Source organism: Pyrus communis, chromosome 5 (assembly GCF_041283825.1).
Source record: "Pyrus communis isolate YQ-2024b chromosome 5, ASM4128382v1, whole genome shotgun sequence".
NCBI classification, from domain to species: domain Eukaryota; kingdom Viridiplantae; phylum Streptophyta; class Magnoliopsida; order Rosales; family Rosaceae; genus Pyrus; species Pyrus communis.
In genome coordinates this window covers 28513782-28537085 of record NC_142569.1, presented here as the reverse complement: position 1 = coordinate 28537085, position 23304 = coordinate 28513782, and the positions used below count along the sequence as shown (strand labels likewise).

The following is a 23304-nucleotide window of genomic DNA, read 5'->3' as shown; positions in this document are numbered from 1 at the left end:
TTCTTATATAACAGAATTTTATTGTTCTGTTCACTTTTGTCTTAGTTAGGAAGAATGTCACTATTATGTCACTTCTTACCCAATAGACTCTCGCCAACTTAGAGGAGCTTCTTTGACAATTATGGTCATGGTATGGTAGTGTGATGGCCTATCAAATTCTTACATGAACAGAACGCTTAGCGCACGAAATTGATTAAATTTTTTTTATCGAAGATTAAAGTTAAAATGATCTTTTATTATATTTTATTTGAAAAAAAAATAACCTTTTAATATCAATTGATTGGCAATTCGTGTAATGAAAATACATTCAGACAATTACTATTCATTTAATTACCTAGTAATTATTAAATTGGGCTGGACTTGCTCTTAGTTTAGCTAAAAGTGACGTTGAATGTACTAAAAAAAAGTGACGTTGAAAAATAACTTTTTAGTTCTCATAAACCTTGTCAATTTTTGAACATAGAATTGAATAAATTCAACAAAATTAATAGCAAAAAATTAATAAAGATGTGAAACGTAAAAACGGGGCTTTAGAATATAGCACTATGTTGATAATATTGTTCTAGTTGGCATAATAGTGGAATTGTGGGCAGGGGCATTTAAGTAGGCACGCCCACCTTCCGCAAGCAGAGTCGTTGGCGGAACTCCGCGTCAACTGGCCTTTTGCATTTGGATTATACATGTCACTCAATCGCTGTTGATTCCAATTGTTTTCCTTTCTTTTCCTCTTTTTCTTGCCCCTCCCCCCACTTACTCAGCATTTTCGCCCTTTTTTGTCAGTTCCAGAGAAAAGAAAAAGAAAGAAGAAAGAAAAGGATTGAAAGCGAAGAAAGCGGTTTCAGCCTTCTCCAGTTCCCTCTCTCGCTCCTTCCGCTCTCAAACCCTAGATTGCCGTTGCTCTTGGCTGCTCCCCCCACTCCAAGATTTCGCGCTTGGCGTTACGATCGGTCAGTTGCTTCTCGCATTCCAGTCCAATCCATTCCATTTATTTATTTTTTAATTTTATCTTTATTATATTACTTATTTGATTTAACTGGGTGTGATTTTGTTGTTTTTTTGTATGATCTATTATTTTATACTTGATTTCTATGTTTTTTTTGTTTGCTTTACTTATTTTTTCTGTATTTTTTTTCCGTCATAGGGTTTAAACTGCTAGAAATTAGTGGCATTTGTGTTTTTATTGGACTAATTATTCGATTGGGTCTGATCATAATTTCTCTATTTTGTTTTCACATTTCCACGCAAGTTTTACCATCAGATTAATATGTTAAAATTGCAAATGTTCTGTTTATTTATTTATTTTTTTTTTAATTTGTATTTTAATTAATAAATAACTAATTTACAGTATAGCATTAAAACTAAATAGAACATTTCTGATCATAATTTCTCTATTTTGTTTTCACATTTCCACGCAAGTTTTACCATCAGATTAATATGTTAAAATTGCAAATGTTCTGTTTATTTATTTATTTTTTTTTTAATTTGTATTTTAATTAATAAATAACTAATTTACAGTATAGCATTAAAACTTAGTTAAATCCACTAAAATCTTAACTAAATGCTTCGCCTGAATTGCACTGATTGACGTCGAAGTGGGTGGTAGCAGCGGTAACTGTGTTGTAACACTTACGTTTCTGTTAATGGTTTATATATTGATTTATAGATAATCGAAATATTGGATTTGGTGGGTTTTGATGTAGATGCCCCAGTTGTTTGAAATTCGATAATTACGAGTACAATGTACCCAATTACCTTATGCACTTTCTCTGATCTCATTTGCTGTGTTGTTTTCTCGTTCAATTGCCATATGCTCGTGTCTGCACTTTTGTATTTAGTTTTATTTTGTTATTCGTAACATATTTATGCTACTTTGTAGGGTTTACTGCACTTCTGGAATAATTGGCTGTGCGGCTCTCATTTTAGGCAGTTTCGGTCTATGGGTTCAACTATGGCTGGTGAATTGTTGGTGAGTGCAAATGGAAATGGTAATGCCCAACCCAATCCACAGAGAACGTACCAAGTTGTTGTGGCTGCGACTCGAGAAATGGGTATTGGAAAGGATGGGAAACTGCCTTGGAGACTGCCGTCTGATCTCAAGTTCTTTAAGGACATCACTGTGACCACGTCAGATCCTGCGAAAAAGAATGCGATTATAATGGGTAGAAAAACATGGGAGAGCATTCTACCTGAGCATCAACCTCTACCTGGCCGCCTTAATGTTGTTCTGACTCGTTCTGGGAGTTTTGATATTGCTACTGCAGAGAATGTTGTGATATGCGGAAGCATGGCATCTGCTTTGGAATTGTTAGCTGCTTCTCCTTACTGTCTGTCTATTGAGAAAGTGTTTCTCATTGGAGGTGGCCAGATATTAAGGTGTGACATTGTTGTTAATTTCGTTTAAACCATGTTTCTTTATTTTTCTTTTCTTTTTATTAAAATTTCTGTATCCAGGGAAGCTCTCAATGCGCCTGGCTGTGAAGCCATTCACATTACAGAAATAGAGACAAACATTGAATGTGACACTTTTATCCCTGCAATTGATTCCTCTGTATTTCAGCCGTGGTATTCATCCTTTCCTAAGGTTGAAATTGGCATTCGTCATTCTTTCACAACTTATGTTCGTGTAAGAAATTCTGCAGTTGAATCCCTTTGTGAAAACAATGATCTGAACTCTAATGGTAAGTCAGACTCTATTAAGTGTGAGGTGAAGAATTTTTCTTTTCTGCCGAAGATGATTTTTGAGAAACATGAGGAGCACATGTATCTAAGGTTGGTTCGAGAAATACTCTCTGATGGCACTGCTAAGGATGACAGGACAGGGACTGGTACTTTGTCAAAATTCGGTTGCCAGGTAATCTTAAATTAAGATTTTTGAGAAAGTCCTGTTATCCTTCATTTAACAATAAAATGGATAATTGATGTTTACTTATTTACTTTGTATCTCTACAGATGCGGTTTAATCTGCGAAGAACTTTTCCCCTTCTGACAACTAAGGCATGCATATTATCCCTTTTCAGATTTCTGTTTTTCTCTCAACCTACTCTGTGCCACTAAGTTTGTTTTTCCACACAAGTGTTGCTTCAAATTTATTAGATTCCATTTTACTCCCTTAGCATGAGGTTAGATTATTAGGTACTTGATTCTCTATCCTTTTCAAACTGACTTACATTGTGATAATTGGGTCCATAGAAAGTATTTTGGCGAGGGGTTGTTGAAGAACTTCTGTGGTTCATCAGTGGTTCAACAAATGCCAAGGTATTACGATTTCGTTGAACCTTTTCCTTTTGAATGCTATGTATATTTTTCCTTGTTTCATTGTCTTTACATCATATCGGACTATAGCGCATTGATTTTTCTAGCTTATTAAAAATTTGACCAAAAGGTCACAGGTTCGATTTGTGGAAACAGCCTCTTTGGAAAGCAAGGGTAAGGCTGCATATGATAGACGTTCCCAGTCCTCGCAAAGCGAGGAGCCTTGTTGGCTTGGGGTCCCCCTTTAATAAAAAGTTGATTTCTGTACAAAGTCGAGCATTTTGAAATTTGTGTTTGTCGTTTCTCCTCAGTATATTTAAACAAAAAGATGACTTATCTTGATGCTTTCAGGACTGTGGCTTTGAAATTGTTTATAATTTTATGAATTTACAGCAGTTGAAAGGGACCATTTGAAGCTTCTTGCATTTAAATTATGTTCTCATAAGTTACATTTTTATTTTCACTTCCACGATTATGGGACCATGCTCAACTTTTTAGTTTGTAAAAAGCAAGATTTTCAACAAAAATGCAATTGATTTCGTCATCCCACGGAGAAGTTTGATGCAAGAAAGCAGGTTCTTCCATCTATATATAATACTTATATTTGAGTCTTTGACTACTTGGCAGGTCCTTCAGGAGAAAGGCATTCACATATGGGATGGGAATGCATCTAGAGACTACCTTGACAGGCAAGTATTAGACTGCCCAAATGTGTGTGAGGACTTCCAAGTATTATGCAGTTTTAAGTGATTTTTGTATCTGCCACTTCAGTGTTGGTTTAACTGACAAGGAAGAGGGCGACTTGGGACCAGTATATGGATTCCAGTGGCGACACTTTGGTGCCAGGTTGGTAAACTTCTGTATAGTTAAGCTTCTAGATATTTAATTTATGTAATGAAGTCTAGTTTCAAACTCACTTATTTCTGTTCCATGTTACAGGTATACTGACATGCATGCTGACTACACTGGTCAAGGATTTGATCAGTTGCTAGATGTTATTGACAAGATTAAAAACAATCCCGATGATCGGCGGATTATACTGTCAGCATGGAATCCTTCTGATCTCAAATCGATGGCACTCCCACCTTGTCACATGTTTGCTCAGGTTTATCTTGAGGCGTTATAACTTTTATTTCATTATCACATCTCTTTTGTTTTACTACATCCTTCTTTCTCCTTGCAGTTCTATGTAGCCAATGGAGAGTTATCATGTCAAATGTATCAGCGTTCTGCTGACATCGGCCTTGGCGTTCCATTTAACATAGCATCATATGCTCTTCTGACATGCATGATTGCTCATGTTTGTGGTATGCATTCTAAATAGTACTCTTTTAGCTGGCACCTCTTTCTCCATTGCTGCCTGATGGATTTAAGAACTTACATCTGATGTTGCGTCTTCAGAGTCCTTAATAGACTTTTATCTTGTGCAGATCTTGTTCCTGGTGATTTCATTCATGTCTTAGGGGATGCTCATGTTTACCGCACTCACATCAGGCCTTTGCAGGAGCAGCTTGAAAAACTGCCCAAGCCTTTTCCAGTAAGTTTAATAACGTTACATACATGATCTTGTTTTTGGTCTTTGAAAGTGTACTTAATTTCTCTCTCGCATTTCTACCTGTTATATACCTTGTTTATTTACAGCTACCTACCTATATTTCAATGCAGATTTTGAAGATCAATCCTGAGAAAAAGAATATAGATTCTTTTGCGGCTGCTGATTTCCAACTGATAGGTTATGATCCTCATCAGAAGATAGAAATGAAAATGGCCGTATAGGGCTTTCTCAAATTTTCAGTAGAGAGCTCAGAGACTAGTCTTTTTATCTATGCGATGCTGCTGTTAGTTTTGAAGGCAAGTTACACTTTCTTTCTTTGCACTGACAGGTCTAACCCTGCCTATACCTCGATATTACCTTTGCTAATTCAAATGGGTTTACATAGCATGCGGTTGGGATTGTAAGTTTGAACCAACTTAAGTTGTACAATTTGATTATCTTGTTCCTCAAATTAGACATTATGTGAGACTGAAGCTTTTCTGCGTGTTTCAGGCGCAGGATTTGATGGTTGATGTTGATGTTGATGTAGAGTTTCAATACAGATGAATAACTGGTAGTAGGATATACTTGAAGCTTTGCATTTGTCGTAATCGGGAATCCTTTAGTTCCACATACACTCGGACTCGGGTGGTTCTAAGGTGATTTAGCATACTTTTGTCTTTTTATTTGAGCATGCTTCGGTACTTTGTCACCTGGATGGAGCCTCATCACTTTGCTTTCTTAATTACTATGTTGTACTTTTATAATTAAAAGGAGTTGGATCACATGATTTACCTTGGCTTGGTATATGTGGTGGATTATGTTCCTCGAGCTTCGGCTTGTTATGTTTGATAGGCAAGAAACAGTTATTTTGACTTATTGGCAATGTCTAGGCTCTCTACTTGCTTGGATGGGATTTGCTTGGAAGTCAGCATTTTCTTCATATGTTTCCAACTTTACAAGAAAACTGAAACCACAAAAACGAACTCTTGACCTAACTTGATCCTAACCATTTTTCCGTCCTGTTGGAACCAAATTTGCGCACATCCATGGATGGAAGCAAAATCTAGTCGGACTAGCCCATGATCTCCTACGAGGGGGGGGGGGGGTTGAATCAGGGAAAGGCTGCCTACATATCTCCAGGAAAGAGAATCAAACCACCAGTATAGTTATAAGAAAGAATGGAATAAACCATCCTTGACGAATAGCTTGGCAGGGTGTTGGGAGATGAGTTCTCCATGAATGTGTTTACGCTTAGACGGCGGCATAAGGACTTTTGTTAAGCATACAGAGAATATGTTTGTAGAAGTCTGAGAGAGAGTGATAGATCGAGAGCAATGTGGATGCATATGGTAGTCTTGTAGAGAATAAAGAGGTCGTCCTAGAGAGAGATAGATCTGAGAAAGAGAGGGATCTTGAGAGTTCTTGTAGGGAAAGTAATCTTCATCAAATTGGGAGACCATATAGGAGGAAATCTAGCATATGATACCCAATCTTTCTAGAATCATGATTATATTTGCCTAATCTCAAAGATATCATAATTTGACTTTAACTAGGGTTTCCTTTCTTAGGAGACAAGTAATATCTTTAATAGAGCTAAGCCTATCCTAGGGGCTACGCTCCATGGGCTTTAGGCATTTTGATCATTCTCTTCACATGTCATGGGCCTAGAAAATCATGGTCCCACAATTGCCCCTAACTATGTTTTTGAGAATGGGTTTTGCTTCGAAGATGGATAGTTACCAACTGACCATGAGTAAATCATCCTCAAATAACTTCTCCGGAATGTGCGTTGGAATGACATTTGAACTTCTTGTTGATCCGGAGCCAGCCAAGTATGGCCAGTTCTACTCGCTTGTCTCTTAATGGTTTGATCTTTTGGATTTCTGAACCATATTGTAAAGCCCTAGTCAAAGTTCCAGATGCATAGTTGAAACGTTGGATGCGAAGCAGATTGCGCCTATATATTCCTGGAAGGACTTAGATGCCTCAGGAGTTTTCTTGTAAGTTTATTTCACTCAAGTCATTAAGCATATTAGAGTAAAACACTTGAAACTTTTCATCCTTTGCTTTGTAATTGTAGAATATAGTTTAATCCGTCAATCTTTCCGAAGTAAGTTAACTTTGAACTACGAAGTACTGAGGCGAAACACAAGTAAGTTTGTGGGCTCGAGATAGAGTTCATCAAAACCCCCTCGGTGACGTTGAATAGGAAAAATGTTACCTCCCAAACTTAGAGTTTATAAAGATTCCCATAGCGATATTTAGAGTACCATCTTACTCTGGTACCAAGAGTCAAATATTAAACACATGGAAAACCTTTTGCCCTAGACATGTTGTAATGCATTGATCAGATTAACGATGAAAAAGTGTCGAAACATACCCGGAATGGCCCAGATTTTAATGTCAGTATGATATGTTTGAGTTGTTTTGTTTGTATATTCTGTTCATTCTTTCACCTTTGTCCCATTCTAGGTCAGAGGATTTTAATAATGCAACGTGTAACCAAGAAGGGCTTATTTCTCAGTTCAAATTGTTGATTCATCTTTAGTACATCTTAAATGAAAGTTCGTTAAGGACTTGGTCGCCTACATGTGAGTCGGAAACACTTCTTGAACCCTTTTGTTAGACCCTATGCGTTGGACCTAAGTGTTTCCAATCTGACTACACTTAGCTGGCTTGGCTAAGGCATTTCCGCGTATCGGAGCTCTATAAAATTCCTCTTACGGATTTCGTAGTCTGGATACCTCATTTGAACCTGCTTAACACATCGTGTTGAAGAATATACTTGCTTAGTAGGTTGGTTCAGGATAGAAGTAGTTGTACTCAGGGTCGAAGTTTAGAGCCAACCTCGGATGATTTCCAGATCGCCCTTTCAACTATTCCCTGCAATGGCGTTGAGCCCATGTTTGAATGTTATAACCCACAATCTTTTTGGTTGTATAATCTTTCCGGAGGTCAAATGGTGGACTAAACTCTCGGGTCAGGGTGCCAAGTCTCCATGCCCATAGCCTATCAATTGTAATCACGCTTATTACGGCTTGAGCCTCTCAAGCTACTAACCATACAATACGGGATGGGCTTAACAGATACTCCTCTGACCACTTTGAATTTTTAGACTCGCATTCGTGCGAAGTTTGAAAGTTCTTCATAATTCTAGAATTTAAGGTATTCCATGTACCATAATGAATGGTGTAAGAAAGAACAAACAATGGCGTGCGAGGATCTGAAAAGGTCATTCCTAGTTTTGGGTCTTTTGTCCTGGACATGTATTTAATCGTGTATATAATAAAATAGGTACTTATCTCTTGGAGTGATACCATGGTTTGGACCAAGGTTGTTCACCTGTCAGATGGGCCTTCTAGTTGTTTTCCTCGTTTGTCTTTGATGATGCATTTGAGAATTCCAGAGGATATCTAATGATAGATATTGTGTCCTCTTAGAAGTGTGATTACTTGCGCGCACGCCAATTCCTAGATTATAGGAACTCCAAGACTTATAGGAAACTTGTTGATTCCTTGTTGGATTAGGTTTCCGTGTCTTACGGAACAAACATGGTCATTCTAGTGAAGTTGCTCGGACTTCGCCTACTACCCTGGAGCAAGATGATGGTGGCATTATTGCTCAATATGATCCAACTCATCTCAGAGCTGTTGAGTCCATGACCAGACTATGAAGGCACTTCTTACTTCGATCCTCCTTATTCCGATGGTTTTAGAGTGAGGCAAAGTAATTTGCCATTCAGACTTCTTTAAGTATGGGAATCTGGATTCATAATTGCTATGTGGTGTGGGAGTCATTCGGATTCATGAAATTTTTATTCTTACTCCATATGGTATGCCCCCTGTCCTTTTCCATTACACACTAATAGTGGACAAGGACAAATTGTGGAGTTGTCATCCAATGCTTTACGGATGGCCTTCAATTTTAGCTCATCAAAGCAGACTTGAATTTGTTGGAACCGTTAGGTTCCGTTGACTTGATCATGACTGTGTGCATCTTGAATTCATATGTTGTCGAGACACGTTGTACGTTGTTTGATATGAATTAGGAGGAAGAACTTGAGGAATCTCGTAGAAAATTTCAGCCTGCGTTATGAGTAGTAAAATGGCAATAACGTCTTTTACGTAACTCAGAATTGAGTTCCGCAAAATTATACATAAAGCAGACTTAAGTATCTTTGCGATGATGTATGCTACAAAACCCAGTTTGTTTCGAGCATGTACAGTTTAATCTAGGAAGTTGTCTCTTATGCTGCGACTTGCTGCTTGTGCTGGCTTGCTGTTCAGCTTCTTTGTGTGCCTGATTTGAGATTGTTCTTTCTTTTAGAAAAATAAGAATATTGTAGCTTGACTTCTTATCCAAGTATATGTGGCATGTCATGACTAAAAATCAAGAAGGCCTTGAAATCTCTGTTTTTCCATAGCTGTGCAGTTCTGACTAAAATACAGCTTCAACTATCTTCATACGTAAAACCGGAAAATTGGCTTTGTGGAAAATTCTAAAACCTTAATACAACGATCATAGACATCTTAACTTCCTTCTCAACTGGCCTTGGGTTGAAATTCATCCAGGAAATCAGATTTTAAATTGAAAATCATTCAAGTATGCGAATGAATTTCCGGCACGATTACATTGCCCCCAGAGCTTTTGTGAGAGCACTTTCCCAAGTAGGAGTGTTCATATACTCAAACTGGGTTGCATGTAGACTGCAGAGAATGATCTATGAGCCCAGGGACGAAGCTAGATATTTGTAAGAATGGGGACATCCTCAAACAACAAGGTACAATTAAAAAACTCAAGAATTCACTGCACAAGACACTTATATATTAATCCATAAAGTTTTTCATACAACATTTTACAATATTCCTCGATGCGTTTTCATGTGTTTGAAAGCGGTGCATGCCAACATCATTACCAAATACCAACAAATATTTCTCTCTATAAAAATAATCATGTTATCATTCATCCATTGATTTCTCAATCGATTTTTTCAGAAATTTCATGGCCGAAAATGATCTTTCAACGGTGGTAGTAGCAAATGGAAGAGTTAGTGCTAATGTCACAAACATGTAAATTAGTGGATACACCTTGTATTTTTTCCACTAGACCATTTTTTTTTATAGTTTAATTAGAACGGACGTTGGAATTGAAATACAATCCATTTTTTCATTTGTAGTTTAATTAGAGCTTGGGAATTGGAATGCAAAAGTACACACACACACACAAAATTAAGTGGGGGTGGATGCCCCCCTTAAGCCCTATACAGCTCCGTCCTTATATGAGCCGAACTTGCCATGAAGTGTTGGTCCGCACGGGGCCAAACCTACCTTCTCTCCCTTGCATAGACATATTTCTCTCTATGTCCTTTTTGTAATTCTTTGTGATGTAGCATGATTGCTATGTTGTGTTGTAGAATCGTCATGATTCATGTGGAGCCAAAAATAATCAAGAAAATTATGGAGGTGACATGTGGACTTTTGGGTAAAAAGACAAAATTACCCTTGAGGCACATCGGGATTCTTGCAAGCATGCAACGGACAATAACGGCTTAATCGAGGTCAAAGGTGATCAAAATGATATTTATTCAATACTCTCTCATCACTCTTCATCAAATCCTCACCCACAAAGTAACTCCCAATTATTCTTTTCAAATTGGGATTAATTACCAAATTAATTGCAAGATATTATTTGACATAATATCTTGCAATTAGAGCATGAATTGCACCGTAAGTGGCCAGTCCCTATTTCTCCGAATAGGCCTGGCCACACCCCTATATATAGCCCCACATTTCTCCAAAAACTTAAGTTCATTCTTTCCCAAAAGTTCTCTAAACACTTTCTCTCTAAAATTCTAACTTTGGCATTGGAGACTTTTCGGCCAAAGCACCCCCGCCCCCATTCATCGTGGGCGCGTGAGGCTCTTGGCCTTGATCTTAGGTGTTATTGTTTTGCAGGTGCATTTTTGTCAAAGGAGAAGAAGGCAGAAATTTGCATCCACAAATTGATGTTTTCATTAAGAGTCCTGATTCACACGCTCGAAGAAGACTTTCGCATTCAAAAGTTTCTCATTTCTTGTTCATTTGTAGATTTTTTGTATATTTCTATTCTTAGAATTTTTTATAAAAATTCTTTGATAAATTGTAAAAGAAAAGTACAATGAATGGAACTTCCTACCTTCAAGCATTTGGCCCACGACGATCTATAAGGCTCAACGCGGCGAAAAGTGGAGTGGCACCACCCCCATGGGGCACCACCGTGGTTATGCCAACGGCAGCAGCCACCGTGGCAACTCACGACGAGATCCGAGCCCAAGGTGGAGGCCTCACCTTGCAGCCGCAAGCCCATGCCCATGCCACCATGTAGTAGTAAAGCCTAGGCCTATGCCACACGGGAGTCCAACTCGGCCCAGCGCAAGAAGGCCCAAGTTGCAGTTGCAGCTGCCAAGACAGGAGCCCATACCTCACAAGCCCAAGGCAACGCGAGCCCAGTGCGCCCCAAGGCCAAGCAGCACCAATTCAAATTTCACGGGCCCGAGCTGTTACCCGGCGCAAGCCCAGCGCGTTTCCAAGTCGAGCCCAGGCCCAGCACCCACGTGCGCTACACACTGGGTAACCCACTTCCGTGGCTTTTTAAGCTGCCTAAACCGGTCCAAGATCAGTCCAACCCTCCCAGCTTCAGATTGCAGGGCCAACGATTAAACCGGGGGCATTTTCACCCTATTTCTCCGTAGATTTGACATTTCCCAAACCATATCTTGCGCCCGGAGTCCATTACACTTCTGCTACTCAAGGACACGCATTTTGTCCAAGATATTTTATCCCAAATGGCGAACAACACTTGTCTGGACAAGTCATAGAGTTAACAAACGCCGTCGCACAACAAACGACCTTGGTGAATCAGTTTTTGCAACATACTGAGATGTAACGTGCCCTAGATGAGGTGTCCCAAAGTAGGACAAGGGCAGGCAAAGAACCTCTCTAGCAGCGTCCCAGTAAGTAGCCACTCGACCAACCATGAACCGAGCGTTCTGGCAGTGTACACTCCCGACTAGGCCTTCGAGATAGCGTATACTCTTGTCTTAGCGCATGAAGAAGCGTGCACTCTTGGTTAGGCCCATGGATGAGCATACACTCACAGCTGGGGCCGTACTCTGATAATCAACATGAGCAACCTTTTAGGCGAAGTGTTCATTCGTGGTTAGGCCCACAAGGAGCATCTTCCACCTCACATCGGAGTAGGCATCACGACAAATGAAGAGAAGTAGTCATTTAATCTGGCTCAAGTTCAACTAGTAGCATGCGAGGAATTCGCTGGCCTACTAGGAACGTACCATATGCACCGTAGCATAGATAAGCCAAACACATAGAAGAGGCCTAGTCCAGCAGTCGAGACTGGGGGCAGCCGAAAGCTTTGCGACCCTAACAAAAACAAATTCAAGAAGAAGTAGAGAGGCTCTTAACCGAACGATTGCACGATTTCCAACATAATAAGGTCACCGATGAGGCATTCCGACGGGACATGACCAACATGAGCAGGTCATCCTTCACAGACGAGATCGAGCAGGTAGAGCTTCCAGCAAGTTTAGCATGCCATATTTCACATCTTTCAAAGGAAATGGAGATCCGGAGAGACACTTGAAGCACTATCGAAGCACAATGGTCCTTTATTGGAACATTGATGCTCTTATGTGCAAGATATTCGCCACCACTTTGCAGGGCGAGGCCAAGATTGGTTTCATACCTTGCCACCATGATTCATCCGGAGTTTTGATGATTTTTCTTTGGTCTTCACTAAAGAATATGAATTATACCGCTTGATCAAGAAGAAGTTCGACAATTTGTTCAACGTTAAGAACCCAAAGGAATCACTTCGCGACTATGTAAAGAGCTTCAAAGCAGAGAAGGGGAAGATAGTTGGATGCGACGACTTGATAGCTAGTGCAGCCTTCCAAAAATGACTCCTACTAGGCCACCCGCTGTTTGGAGAGTTAATCATGAAAGAAGACCTAACTCTGGTATACTCTTTTGCTCTAGCAAAGAAGCATGCACTTTGGGACGAGGCTTGGCAAGCAGACAAGGCGCCCGAGCAGCCTCGAAAAGAATCGGCAGTAGCTCAAAAGAAGGAGGACGGGAAACAGTACAACAATAAAAGCAGGCAGGAGACCAAACGTAGGGATCGATCATTGACTAAAGGTGGCCCGACGCCCAAGAACTACCCTAAGTTCTCTATCCCGAACCACCAAATCCTTCGCGATATCAAAAGCGAACCATGGTTCAAGCTACCTAAATAATCAAAGGGAGATATTTCCAAGTTGGACCACACCAAGTACTGCGTATTCCACCAAGGTCCTAATCACATAACTAACGACTGCTACACTTGGAAGAACTACCTAGAGAAGCTCGTGAAAGAAGGCAAGGTTGACAGATACTTGGACAAACGAGTTGCGCAACCTAGAAGAAATGCAAACGCTGACGAAGAACCGCGAACTAAGATGATTCAGATTAATGGCATCTTCTCCGAATCCGAGCACTTGGGCCTACTAACAGTTCTAAGAAGAGGAAGATCTAGCAGGCTCTACTAGTTTCGCAAGTCCAGACAGCCAACACCCAACTTGGACCTATCGTTGGCATCATCGAGCAGGATGCCGAAGGCATCGATTTCCCACATGACGACACATTAGTAGTATCTGTCCAATTGGCCCATGCCATAATCGACAGAATGATGGTTAAGAACGGAAGTGCGGTTAACCTACTTCAGCTCTCAGTAATTCAGAAGATGGGCTTGGAAATGACAATCATACGTCGAGTAGTGGTACTCATCGAATTCAACAGACACATCTCGACTGCCATCGACAACATCACACTTGAAGTGAGAACACCGTAGTTGTTTCAAAGCAAATGGTCACGACAGTAAGCAACCCGTCTCCTTACAATGAGATTCTAGGTTGACCTTGGCTGATAAAGCTGGATACCGTAAATCCGATTCCGCATCCCGGGAGAAGGAGTAAGAGAAATCAAGTTTGACCAAGCCACATCTCGACGATGCACTATGCAAGTATTGAAGGAGTAAAAAAAGAAGACCTTTGCCCCCGTAGAGGCTACTGAGGTCCAGAGGGGCGACAAAGCTACCAAATGGCAATCACAACAAATGGATCAAGAATATGTTGTCCAAATCAACGCGCCAGCAGACGGGATGGGATAGAAACCCAAAGAGGACGCTGAACACATCATTCTTGATCCTTAGTAGCCGGAGAATACTACTATAATCGGCTCAAGTCTGAGCCCGAAGGAAAAAGAGGAACTTACGGCTTTCCTTAGGAAAATCGTGATGTCTTCACGTGGTTAACTTCTGACATGCCATGCTTCGACCCCAAGATAGCTTGCCATATGTTGCACATCGACCCTACTGTTAAATCGGTAATCCAAAAAAGAAGACATTTCACACCCGAACGAGTAGCGATCATTGAAGTAAAAATTGACAAGCTATTGGAGGCCAGATTCATAGAAAAGGTAGCACACTCAGCATGGCTTGCCAATGTCGTGCTAGTAATGAAGAAAGAGAAGGGCAAATTGAAGGTTTGTGCAGACTACACCAACCTCAACAAAGCATGTCCGAAAGATCTTTATCTAGTTCCCCGAATCGATTTACTAGTAGATTCAACTTCTAGGAACTAGCTGTTCAGTTTCCTGGATGCATACACTGGCTGCAACCAAATAGCCTCGCACAATCCCAACAAGGAGAAAATCGCGTTCATGATCAAGTGAGGCACCTACTGCTACATGGTCATGCCTTTTAGCCTCAAGAATGTGGAAACCATTTACCAAAGATTAGTAAACATGATGTTCAAGAAGAAAATTGGAGTAACCATGGAGGTCTACGTCGACGACATCATGGTGAAGGGCAAGTAGCGATCAGACCACATCGGTAATTTGGCAGAAACTTTCGACATCCTTAGAAAGTACAAGACGAGCTCCATCTCGCCAAATGCACGTTCAGAGTATCTTTAGGCAGATTCGTAGGGTACCTAGTAACCCAATGAGGAATCGAAGCACATCTTGTGCAAATCTGAGTAATCCTAGAAATGGAATCTCCAACCACCTTGAAGGAGATGCAAAGCTTGGCCGAACGAGTAATCGCCTTCAACCGTTTTCTCTTGCGGTCCACCAATCGATGCAAGCCTTTTTTCAAAGCTATCAAAAGGTCACAACGAGACAAATAGGATGACGAGTGCGAAAGAGCTTTCCAAGACCTGAAGAAGTATCTCACATCACCTCCTTTACTATCCAAGTCAGAAGCTGCAGAGGACTTATACATCTACTTAGCAGTCTCGAAAGTAGCAGTGAGCTCTTCCCTTATACGAGAAGAGTTAAGGGACTAACTGCCAGTATTCTACACTTCTAAAGCTTTTCTCGATGCAGAAACTAGATATCCAAAGATCGAGAAATTAATTTTAGCGCTAGTTGTTGTGGCTCGGAAGCTCATACCATATTTTCAAGGTCATACAGTCATTATCATTAGGGGTGGGCAAACTGGTACAGGAACTGCGAGTCGGGGCGCGTAATGGCGGTTCGGGGCAGGTACGGGCCGGTTTCTACTTTTAAAAAAGAGAAATGGGACGGTTCCTGGAGTATAGAAACCGCAGGTACCCGGACTAGCCCGTTTGTAATTAAAATGGATGGACCAGATTGATGAATAAGCTACCATATCTAATCTGAACCATTAGTTTTAGTTTTACCCTAAGTTCTTTATCTCTCTCTCATCTCAACTCTCAGTCTCAGTCTCAGTCTCAGTCTCAGTCTCTCAGACTCTCAGTCCTTCCTCGACAGTTCCCTCGACTCCAATCATCCTCCCCCTCACCAACCGTCGATTCTCCTCTGCAAACACAACGGCACCACCCATCATCCTCCTCGACAACATCCCAGAGAACCCAGGGGCCATGCCATGACCCCTACCGTCGATTCTTTCCTCTTTGACATTAACCCCATCACCGTCATCAAGGACACTGGTACCAGCCATCATCCCTCTAAAATTTAGGTAATTTTGAATTTTGGGTGTAGGCATTTTAGGGTTTTTAAATTGAAATTTGGGATTTTAGGGTTTTCGAACTAGGTTACTAGAGTTTATTTTGCAGTAGATTGATGATTGAATTGATAATTTTTGCAGTAATTTGGCAATCTTTGATGCCTTCTAACTTCTAAGTTCTTAAGGAAATTAGATACTAGATTAGTAGATAGTGTGAGTCTATACATTTCTTTTTCCTTTTGAGTTGAGTTGGATGCAAAAACTGGTCAAAATCTTGGTCTGCATCAGCATCGCAATCATTTTTCATGGAGCTTTTGAGCCCTACTATGAGTTTGACAATATGTAGTCTCAAACCATTTGGTTGGTCTATTAGAGGATGGAGTCATGTTCTGCATATGCATTAGTAGTTGGCTTTACCCTCGGTCCTCATCTGTATATCAAATTCCGCTTTGATTTCTGTTGTAGTTGTGTCAAATGTCCAACCTTCATCCAACGTATAAAACACTCATCTGTATAAGAAAAATTACAAAATTTCGTTTGTCCTCTTTGATTCAAAAAATGATCTTTGAATCTAAAAATGCCGTGAAGAAAATTGAGTTGCTTTATCTATTAGTATCCGAGGAATACTTTAGGTTTTCTAAATTTCCAATCTGTTAATTTGGTAGTCCTACAATCTTGTCATTCTTGGATCAGAAGTAGACCGAAATATTCTGTTTACTTTGTGAAGCTGCTACTAGCATTTTATATGTTGATTTGATTTTTAGATGTTAGACGATGTAATATTGTTATTTTGGATGTATTGTTAATCTATGAACTTAGATGTTGGACTTTGGATTTAGATTGGATATGAATAATGGTGAATTTGTGCAAAATTTGCATAAATGTAGTCTGTAACTCTGTGCAGTTTCAATCTGTGCAAATCCATGTAATTTGCAATTTATACAAAATTCAAATCTGTGCAGTTTGCAATTTGTGCAGTGCAGTTTGCAATCTGTGCAAAATTCAAATCTGTGCAGTTTGCAATCTGTGCAGTGCAGTTTGCAATCTGTACAAATTTTATAATTATTCTTTTTCCAAAAAAAAAAAAAAAACAGGGACGCGTGGACCCGGCCCGAACTGGCTCGTTTTAACCAAGCCGGGTAATGTCTGGTTCTTATATTAGAAAATGTAATCCCTAGCCCAGCCCTGCCCGTTTCCTTTGAATTTAAGTCCGTTTCGGTCCCTTCAAAATTGGACCCGGCCCAGCCCATGCCCAGCCCTAATTGTCATGACTCATTATCCATTACGATCAATTCTACATGGTCTAAATGCTTCTCAACGATTGATGAAATGGATGTTGGAACTTGGCCAATATGGCTTAGTTTTCTGACCCTGCACAGTGATAAAGGCCCAAGTCGTGGCAGACTTTATAGTAGAATTCACGCCTAGCCTAGGTGATGTAATAGAGCAGCCCCACGACACCCTGGAGACAACCGAACACGCCCTAGCCACACCTATTTCACCCGATGAAGACTTGTGGCATTTGCATGTTAACAACGCATCCAACTACAAGGGATTGGGGAGCAGTCGTGGTCTTTGTCACCCCAGACGGTTTGATGCTTAAGCAAGCGATTACTTTAGGCTTCAAAGCAACCAACAACGAAGTAGAGTACGAGGCCCTATTAGCAGGTCTCCGAACGGCAAAAGACTTAGCAGTGAAAAAGCTTGCAATTCATTATGATTCCCAACTAATCACTAGCCAAACTACTAGGGAGTACATGGTAAAACATCTGAAGATGACGCAGTACCTAGAAAAGTTAAGAAAGCAACTTGAGGTGTTTTAGACTTACACCCTCACTCAAGTTCCATAGGTAAACAACACCCACACAGACGCGCTAGCTGGCCTAGGCTCTGCCTTCGACCACTAACTCAAACGCTCTATTATGGTAGAGTATCTAGACAAGCCAAGCATAGCGACAAAGCCAATAGCTGAGGCGTCACAGGTTAGTATAACTCCAAATTGACAAGATTCCATTATAGATTACTTGGTCAATGGTACACTCTCCATGGGAAGATTGGAGTTTAGAAAGCTCCAAACAAAGGCAGCATGCTACTACATGTGGAACGATATTTCTCGTTCGAAAATCCTACACTGGACCACATCTCCGTTGCCTAACGTCTCCCAATGACCTAAAGGTTCTAAGTTCAATCCATGAAGGTGTCTGCGGAAATCACTTCGAAGGCTGATCTTTAGCACAGAAGGCTCTTAACGCAGGCTATTATTGGTCTACTATGCATCAAGGCGCTAAGGAATTAGTACAAAAGTATGACAGCTGCCAACATTATAAGCTAGTATCAGCACTGCTTGCTAGCGAACTACACCCGTAGACGAGTCCTTGGCTGTTTATACAGTGGGCAATCGACTTAGTAAGGCCAATGTTGCCCGCTACTGGGGGCAGAGGCATGATGATCGTGACGAATGACTACTTCACCAAGTGGGTTGAAAGAAAGCACATGATAACCACAACACAGACGGACATATAGTGCTTCATATGGAGGAACATCATTTGCCGATTTGGCATCCCATAATCCATCGTCACGGATAACGGCCAGCAATTTGTAGGCAAAGATTTGGCGAAGTTCTTCCAGAAATATGGCATTAAGCAGCATATGTCCATGCCGAGGTATCCCCAAGGCAATGGGCAGGTTGAAGCATGCAACAAGATAATTCTCAACTACCTCAAGAAATCCTTATAGAATAAGAAGGAAAAATGGCTAAACGAACTCCTCGAATGTTTATAGGCGTATCGCACAACCAAATGACGAGCAAGCGGTGAGACTTTTTTTTTTTTTTTTTTTGGCATTTGGTTCAGAAGTAATCATTCCTCTCAATGTCATCGTGCCAAGTATCAACACTCTACTGCCAAGCATTGAGCAGAATGGAAAGGAGATGGCTACAAATCTAGATTTGGTAAAGGAGGAATGCGAGAAGGTCATCAACTGCATTGTATCCTACCAGTAGCAGCTCCTCTCTAGCTATAACAAAAGGGCCAAGATCCGATAGTTCTAACCCAGAGATCTAGTCCTAAGAAAAGCCTTCATCACTTCCCGCATGAAAGGCTCCAAAAAGATAGATCTTATCTAGGAAGGTTCGTACAAGATCAGCATAGTAGGCGGCAAAGGTAGTTACACCCTCGCCACCATGAAAGACAAAGAGATCAAAAAGCAGTGGAACGCCTATAATCTGAGGAAGTACCATGCGTAACCTCCCATTACATGAAAACCTAGAGACTCAAGCAGCTTGACAGGCACCACTTCGCAAAGCCGAGGATTATCTAGTTGTTATGCAATTCCTACCTTACAACTAAGTTTTTGTTCGTTTCATTCGTTTTTCAATGAGGAATTCAAAAGTAATTTACAATTTGGCTCGGCTACATGCTTACAACAACTAATCATTCTTACACTTCAAAAGAAGATTGCGTCATTCTTAGGGACTTATCGCAAGAATTACAGCCCCTTGGGGACCAATCATGCTTTCTAGTGCGAGAGGGTAAACCAATTCCCCGACACCCATATGGGTCTATTCTCCAATGCCAGAGGATAAACTTTACACTCCGTATATCCAAGCGTGGATGAGTCGGGCTGCCTTGGAATAACTAGATGTACAATGTATTACGCCAGGATTCCTAAAAGTAGCCACAATGATCAATTTCAAGGCTTAGCTAACTGAAGGATTTTGGGTCTCTTGGCCTAATCCATGGGGAACCAGACCTCAGAGAATCTGAACAAGTCAAGCCTCGAGCCCAGCCTTCTCACCCTTAACTTACTTGTTTTCCTTAAGTAGGGCAACACGGACACGCTGCAACTTATCCATTTCCTCTTCCAGATTTTCGTTGATCTTCAATGCATCTTGGAGTTCCAATACTTGGGGTTCAAGCCTATCGACGATCTTCTTGAAGTGGATCACTTGATTATAAGCAACAATCAACTCTTTATCCTTTGCATAAGCAGCGGAACGAAACTTAGAAACGGCGAACTTAAGATCTTGAATCTGAGGTATGTAACATCCAATCTCATTCTTTGCACTTTCATACTTAACTTGGATTACGTCAAGCCTAGTCTTCAAATCAACGATCTCTTGACGAGCGGTCTCAAGCTGCAGAGAAGTGGGGGCAGATATATTAAACCCCTTCAAAGCGACGAATTTAGATTCCAACCTCTTGATTTTCTCGATTGAGCAATAAGCTTCGGCTGCCATAGTCTTTGCCACCCCCTTGGCAGCTTTGGTACTTTCTTAGTCAAGGAGCATAGAATCAGCTACCAAAATCAATGTTTTCTGCATCATAGCAAGCAGAGCAATCCTTCTATATTCGGTCGTATGCTTTGCAAAGGAACTTGGGTAGACAACTGCTTTAACGCCTTTAACAAGCTTGGCGCACGTGTCCATGTCTTGAAGCAAATATGGTTTCAAGAGCGCATAAATCTCAATAGCCTCCCTAAAAATAGACTTGGTGGATTTCTCACAACTGCCCATGCGAGCAGTCTTTTTTTTTCTCAGCAGGTGAGTCAGTCTCAGTAGCGAGGGGAGTAGGTTTTGGCGCCATTCTAGCAACATAGTCCACCTTATCGCTCTTTATAGTAGCAAGTCTCTCTAAAGGTAAACCAGACTTAGCCCCCGACGGACATTTTGGCATAAATTTCAACACTAAGGGCATGACGAAACCTTTATGCTGAGTGATCCTATCAGCAATCGTACCAACCACCTTTAGAAAATCGGGCGTCACTGGCTCATATCTAGTAGCCTCATTTTTTTTCCCCTTGGAAGAAGTCAAGTCAATCACAAGCTTGTTAGTAGCAGGTGGACCTTCACGAGCAGCGGAGGAAATCTTCGGCTTTTCTCAGCCGGTATCTCTTGAGTAGGTGGCGAAGATATCTTTTTTCCATCTTCATTCGCAGCAAGCTCCACGACAACGATCGGACGAGCCAACGCCTTTGCCTTGATTCACTTTATCTCATCTCTCAGGGACAACCCACTTTTCTCTTGGTGAAAGGGGCTAAGTAGCTAACGCCACTTACGATACTTAAAAGAGATACCTAATGCAACAAGCACCTTCTTTATATCTGGAGAAGTCTTGGGAGTTGAGCCAAATTTCGAATCTACAAAAGTAGAGGAGGGCAATCAGTAAATCAGAAAGCAGCTTAGCAAAAATACAAAGCAGCCTAGAGACTAAGCAATCTACTTACTTGTGGTGAAAACCATCGAAACACACAGCTCAGGGGAAGAATCAAACTTCCACTATCCACTTATCTCCAAAGTCTCCTTGGCCCAGTCATGGTCTCACTTGCTCGAATGATTAAAGAGCTTATGGCGAGATCGCAACTGCCCAACTCCTTCAATGTGGACTATGTCAAAGACGTACCGAAATTCATTGACGGTCAAATCTAAGTTGAAGAATTGGCTTAGATTGAGGAATCCCACCATCACACGGACCCTATTTGGAGAACATTGAGCGGGGGCACACTTCATAGAGCAGAGTATCTCTTGGAAGAAATGCGGCATGGGGAAAGAAAATCCTAACATGAAGTAGTAAGGGTGAAACTTGATGGCTCTCCTAGCCCTACTACATGGCACACGACTGCTACCTTCCTTGACACACTTCACACGCACCCCAGACGGAATGTCGTTCCTATATGCCTTAAAAAAGTCTCTAAATGAATCATCAAAGCTAATTTTGAAGTGAGCAGCCTTGAAGTAGCCCACCTTACTCAAGGACCCACCTTGATGATATAATGACGATACACCATCATCACCTTTGTGACTTGAAGTAGACATGCTTGAAGAAATTCTACAAAGATGCAATGAAAATTTGTTAGACAGCTGCACAAAAAAAAAAGAAAATAAATAAATAAAATAAAATGAAAAACGTGTCAGGCCCTATGGCCCAAGACTGAAGAGGCCCAACAAGCCATGCCTGGACCTTCCTACTCTTGACCCAATGGCCTTGCAACTCGATCGAAATGGAAAGGGGGCTGACGCCCCCACACCTTCCTTTATTTTTCCTCTCATGCAAGGGTCCTAGCGCAGCAAAAAAAAAAAAAAAAAAAAAAAAAAAAAAAAAAAAAAGAAAACAAGAAAAAAAGAAATGAGGCTTGCTTTTCCTCGGCCTATCCCTAACCTGGCCTAAGCTAGCCACTAGTGTAAATATTTTAAATTGATGATTGGGTTTGTTCATCGTATTGTTCTAGGATTGAGGATTGTATCTATAAAAAAAATAATCAAAATTGGAGCTAAAAGGACAAGCAAACCCTCACATTAGCAAAAAGCCTAAACCTCTCAACCTTTTGCTAAAATCTCTCGCTCTCTCTCAAAAGTTTCCAAAGTCCACCCCTCTCCACCTTACATGGTGTCTAAAAAATAGTTCAAGAAAAAGGTTTAGATATAGGGTTTAGAGCTTTGGAACCCATTACAAAAAGAATTGGGAAAAGAAAAGAAATTTTAAATTTTAGATAGGGATGAAATTTTTCAAAACAGTGGATTTGAGTGAGCTGAAAAATGGAGGAAGAAGGTGTGTTTATAAAGTAAATGTGGAGATTAATCCAACGGTAAGTGTTGGAACCAAATATGCGCGTCGCCACAGATGGTGGAGGCACATATTCAAGTAACCTGCAAAACAAGAAACAACCGTTAATAATCCCAAGATCGAAGGAGGGGGAGTGTTGATCAAAGGCTCTCTGACGGTCAAGTTAGTAAACAGTTTTTGGCTTAAGCAGTGGGTAAAAGAATAAGTATGCTAAGAAATGCATTATTAGAGATGAATCCTAGATGGGCGTATTTATACTAATCGGGAGAGAACTTTTAGGATAGAATCCTTGTACTAAGCCAGAAGAATCCTAAAAGATATCTAGGACTAGATATTGCATCCTCCTAAAAGTGTGATTAATTGCGGCACTCACCAATTCCTAGATTGTAGGAACTCCAAGACTTATGAGGAATTGGTAACACAATATTTATACATGTAAATTGCCCTTATTTTTTTAACTTTTATGCTATGTTTTCTTGTGAAATTGGTTGTTTGAAGTGTCTAGTGTGTATTATGTAGATAATGAACTGTAGAGAAGACGTTAGAGTTATTTGGTGATTTTAAGGCTAAAAGGATCAAATTTGGAAAGAAATGAAGTCAAGAAGTATTCTAATGATCATTAGATTCTAATTGGATGTTCAATGTGCAATTTAATGGCAGCTATTTGGAAATTACAACTGGAGCTGGAAGGTGCTGCGTAGAACTGTTATTTTCATTGGGTTGTTAGACATTCATCAGGACTAACTGGGTGTTGTGCCACATATGTATGGAAAGCTCCGGATGTCTAGTTTTCGCGGATCATGATTCCGATGCTTCTAGAAGAAATTATATGTGGTTTAGTGTGAGAAAGTCAGTTCAAGAATTTTACTTGATTCTGAATAAGTGGAGTACAAGTTAATGTCTTTGGAAGGTCAAGTTGTGGATAGTTTTTGG

The 23304-nt window shown here is 40.6% G+C and overlaps 1 protein-coding gene and 1 pseudogene across 2 annotated transcripts; one reads left to right on the top strand and one right to left on the bottom strand.

Moving 5' to 3' along the window:
• Positions 1–44: 44 nt before the first annotated feature.
• On the top strand, positions 45–5665 carry LOC137725416 (bifunctional dihydrofolate reductase-thymidylate synthase). 2 transcript variants are annotated; one of them, XM_068464086.2, is made up of 13 exons: positions 45–947; positions 1877–2373; positions 2452–2851; positions 2950–2994; positions 3190–3255; positions 3880–3941; positions 4024–4098; positions 4192–4357; positions 4436–4559; positions 4683–4789; positions 4918–4984; positions 5136–5207; positions 5300–5665. In XM_068464086.2, the coding sequence occupies exons 2-12, from the start codon at positions 1937–1939 to the stop codon at positions 5171–5173; spliced, it is 1587 nt and encodes a 528-aa protein (XP_068320187.2). In that variant the 5' UTR covers positions 45–947; positions 1877–1936; the 3' UTR covers positions 5174–5207; positions 5300–5665. The 2 variants fall into 2 exon arrangements, with proteins under 2 accessions (XP_068320187.2, XP_068320186.2); XM_068464085.2 differs by lacking the exon at positions 5136–5207 and having other exon boundaries at positions 4918–5103.
• Positions 5666–19613: 13948 nt separating this feature from the next.
• LOC148697080 (uncharacterized) lies at positions 19614–20237 on the bottom strand (annotated as a pseudogene).
• Positions 20238–23304: the final 3067 nt, after the last annotated feature.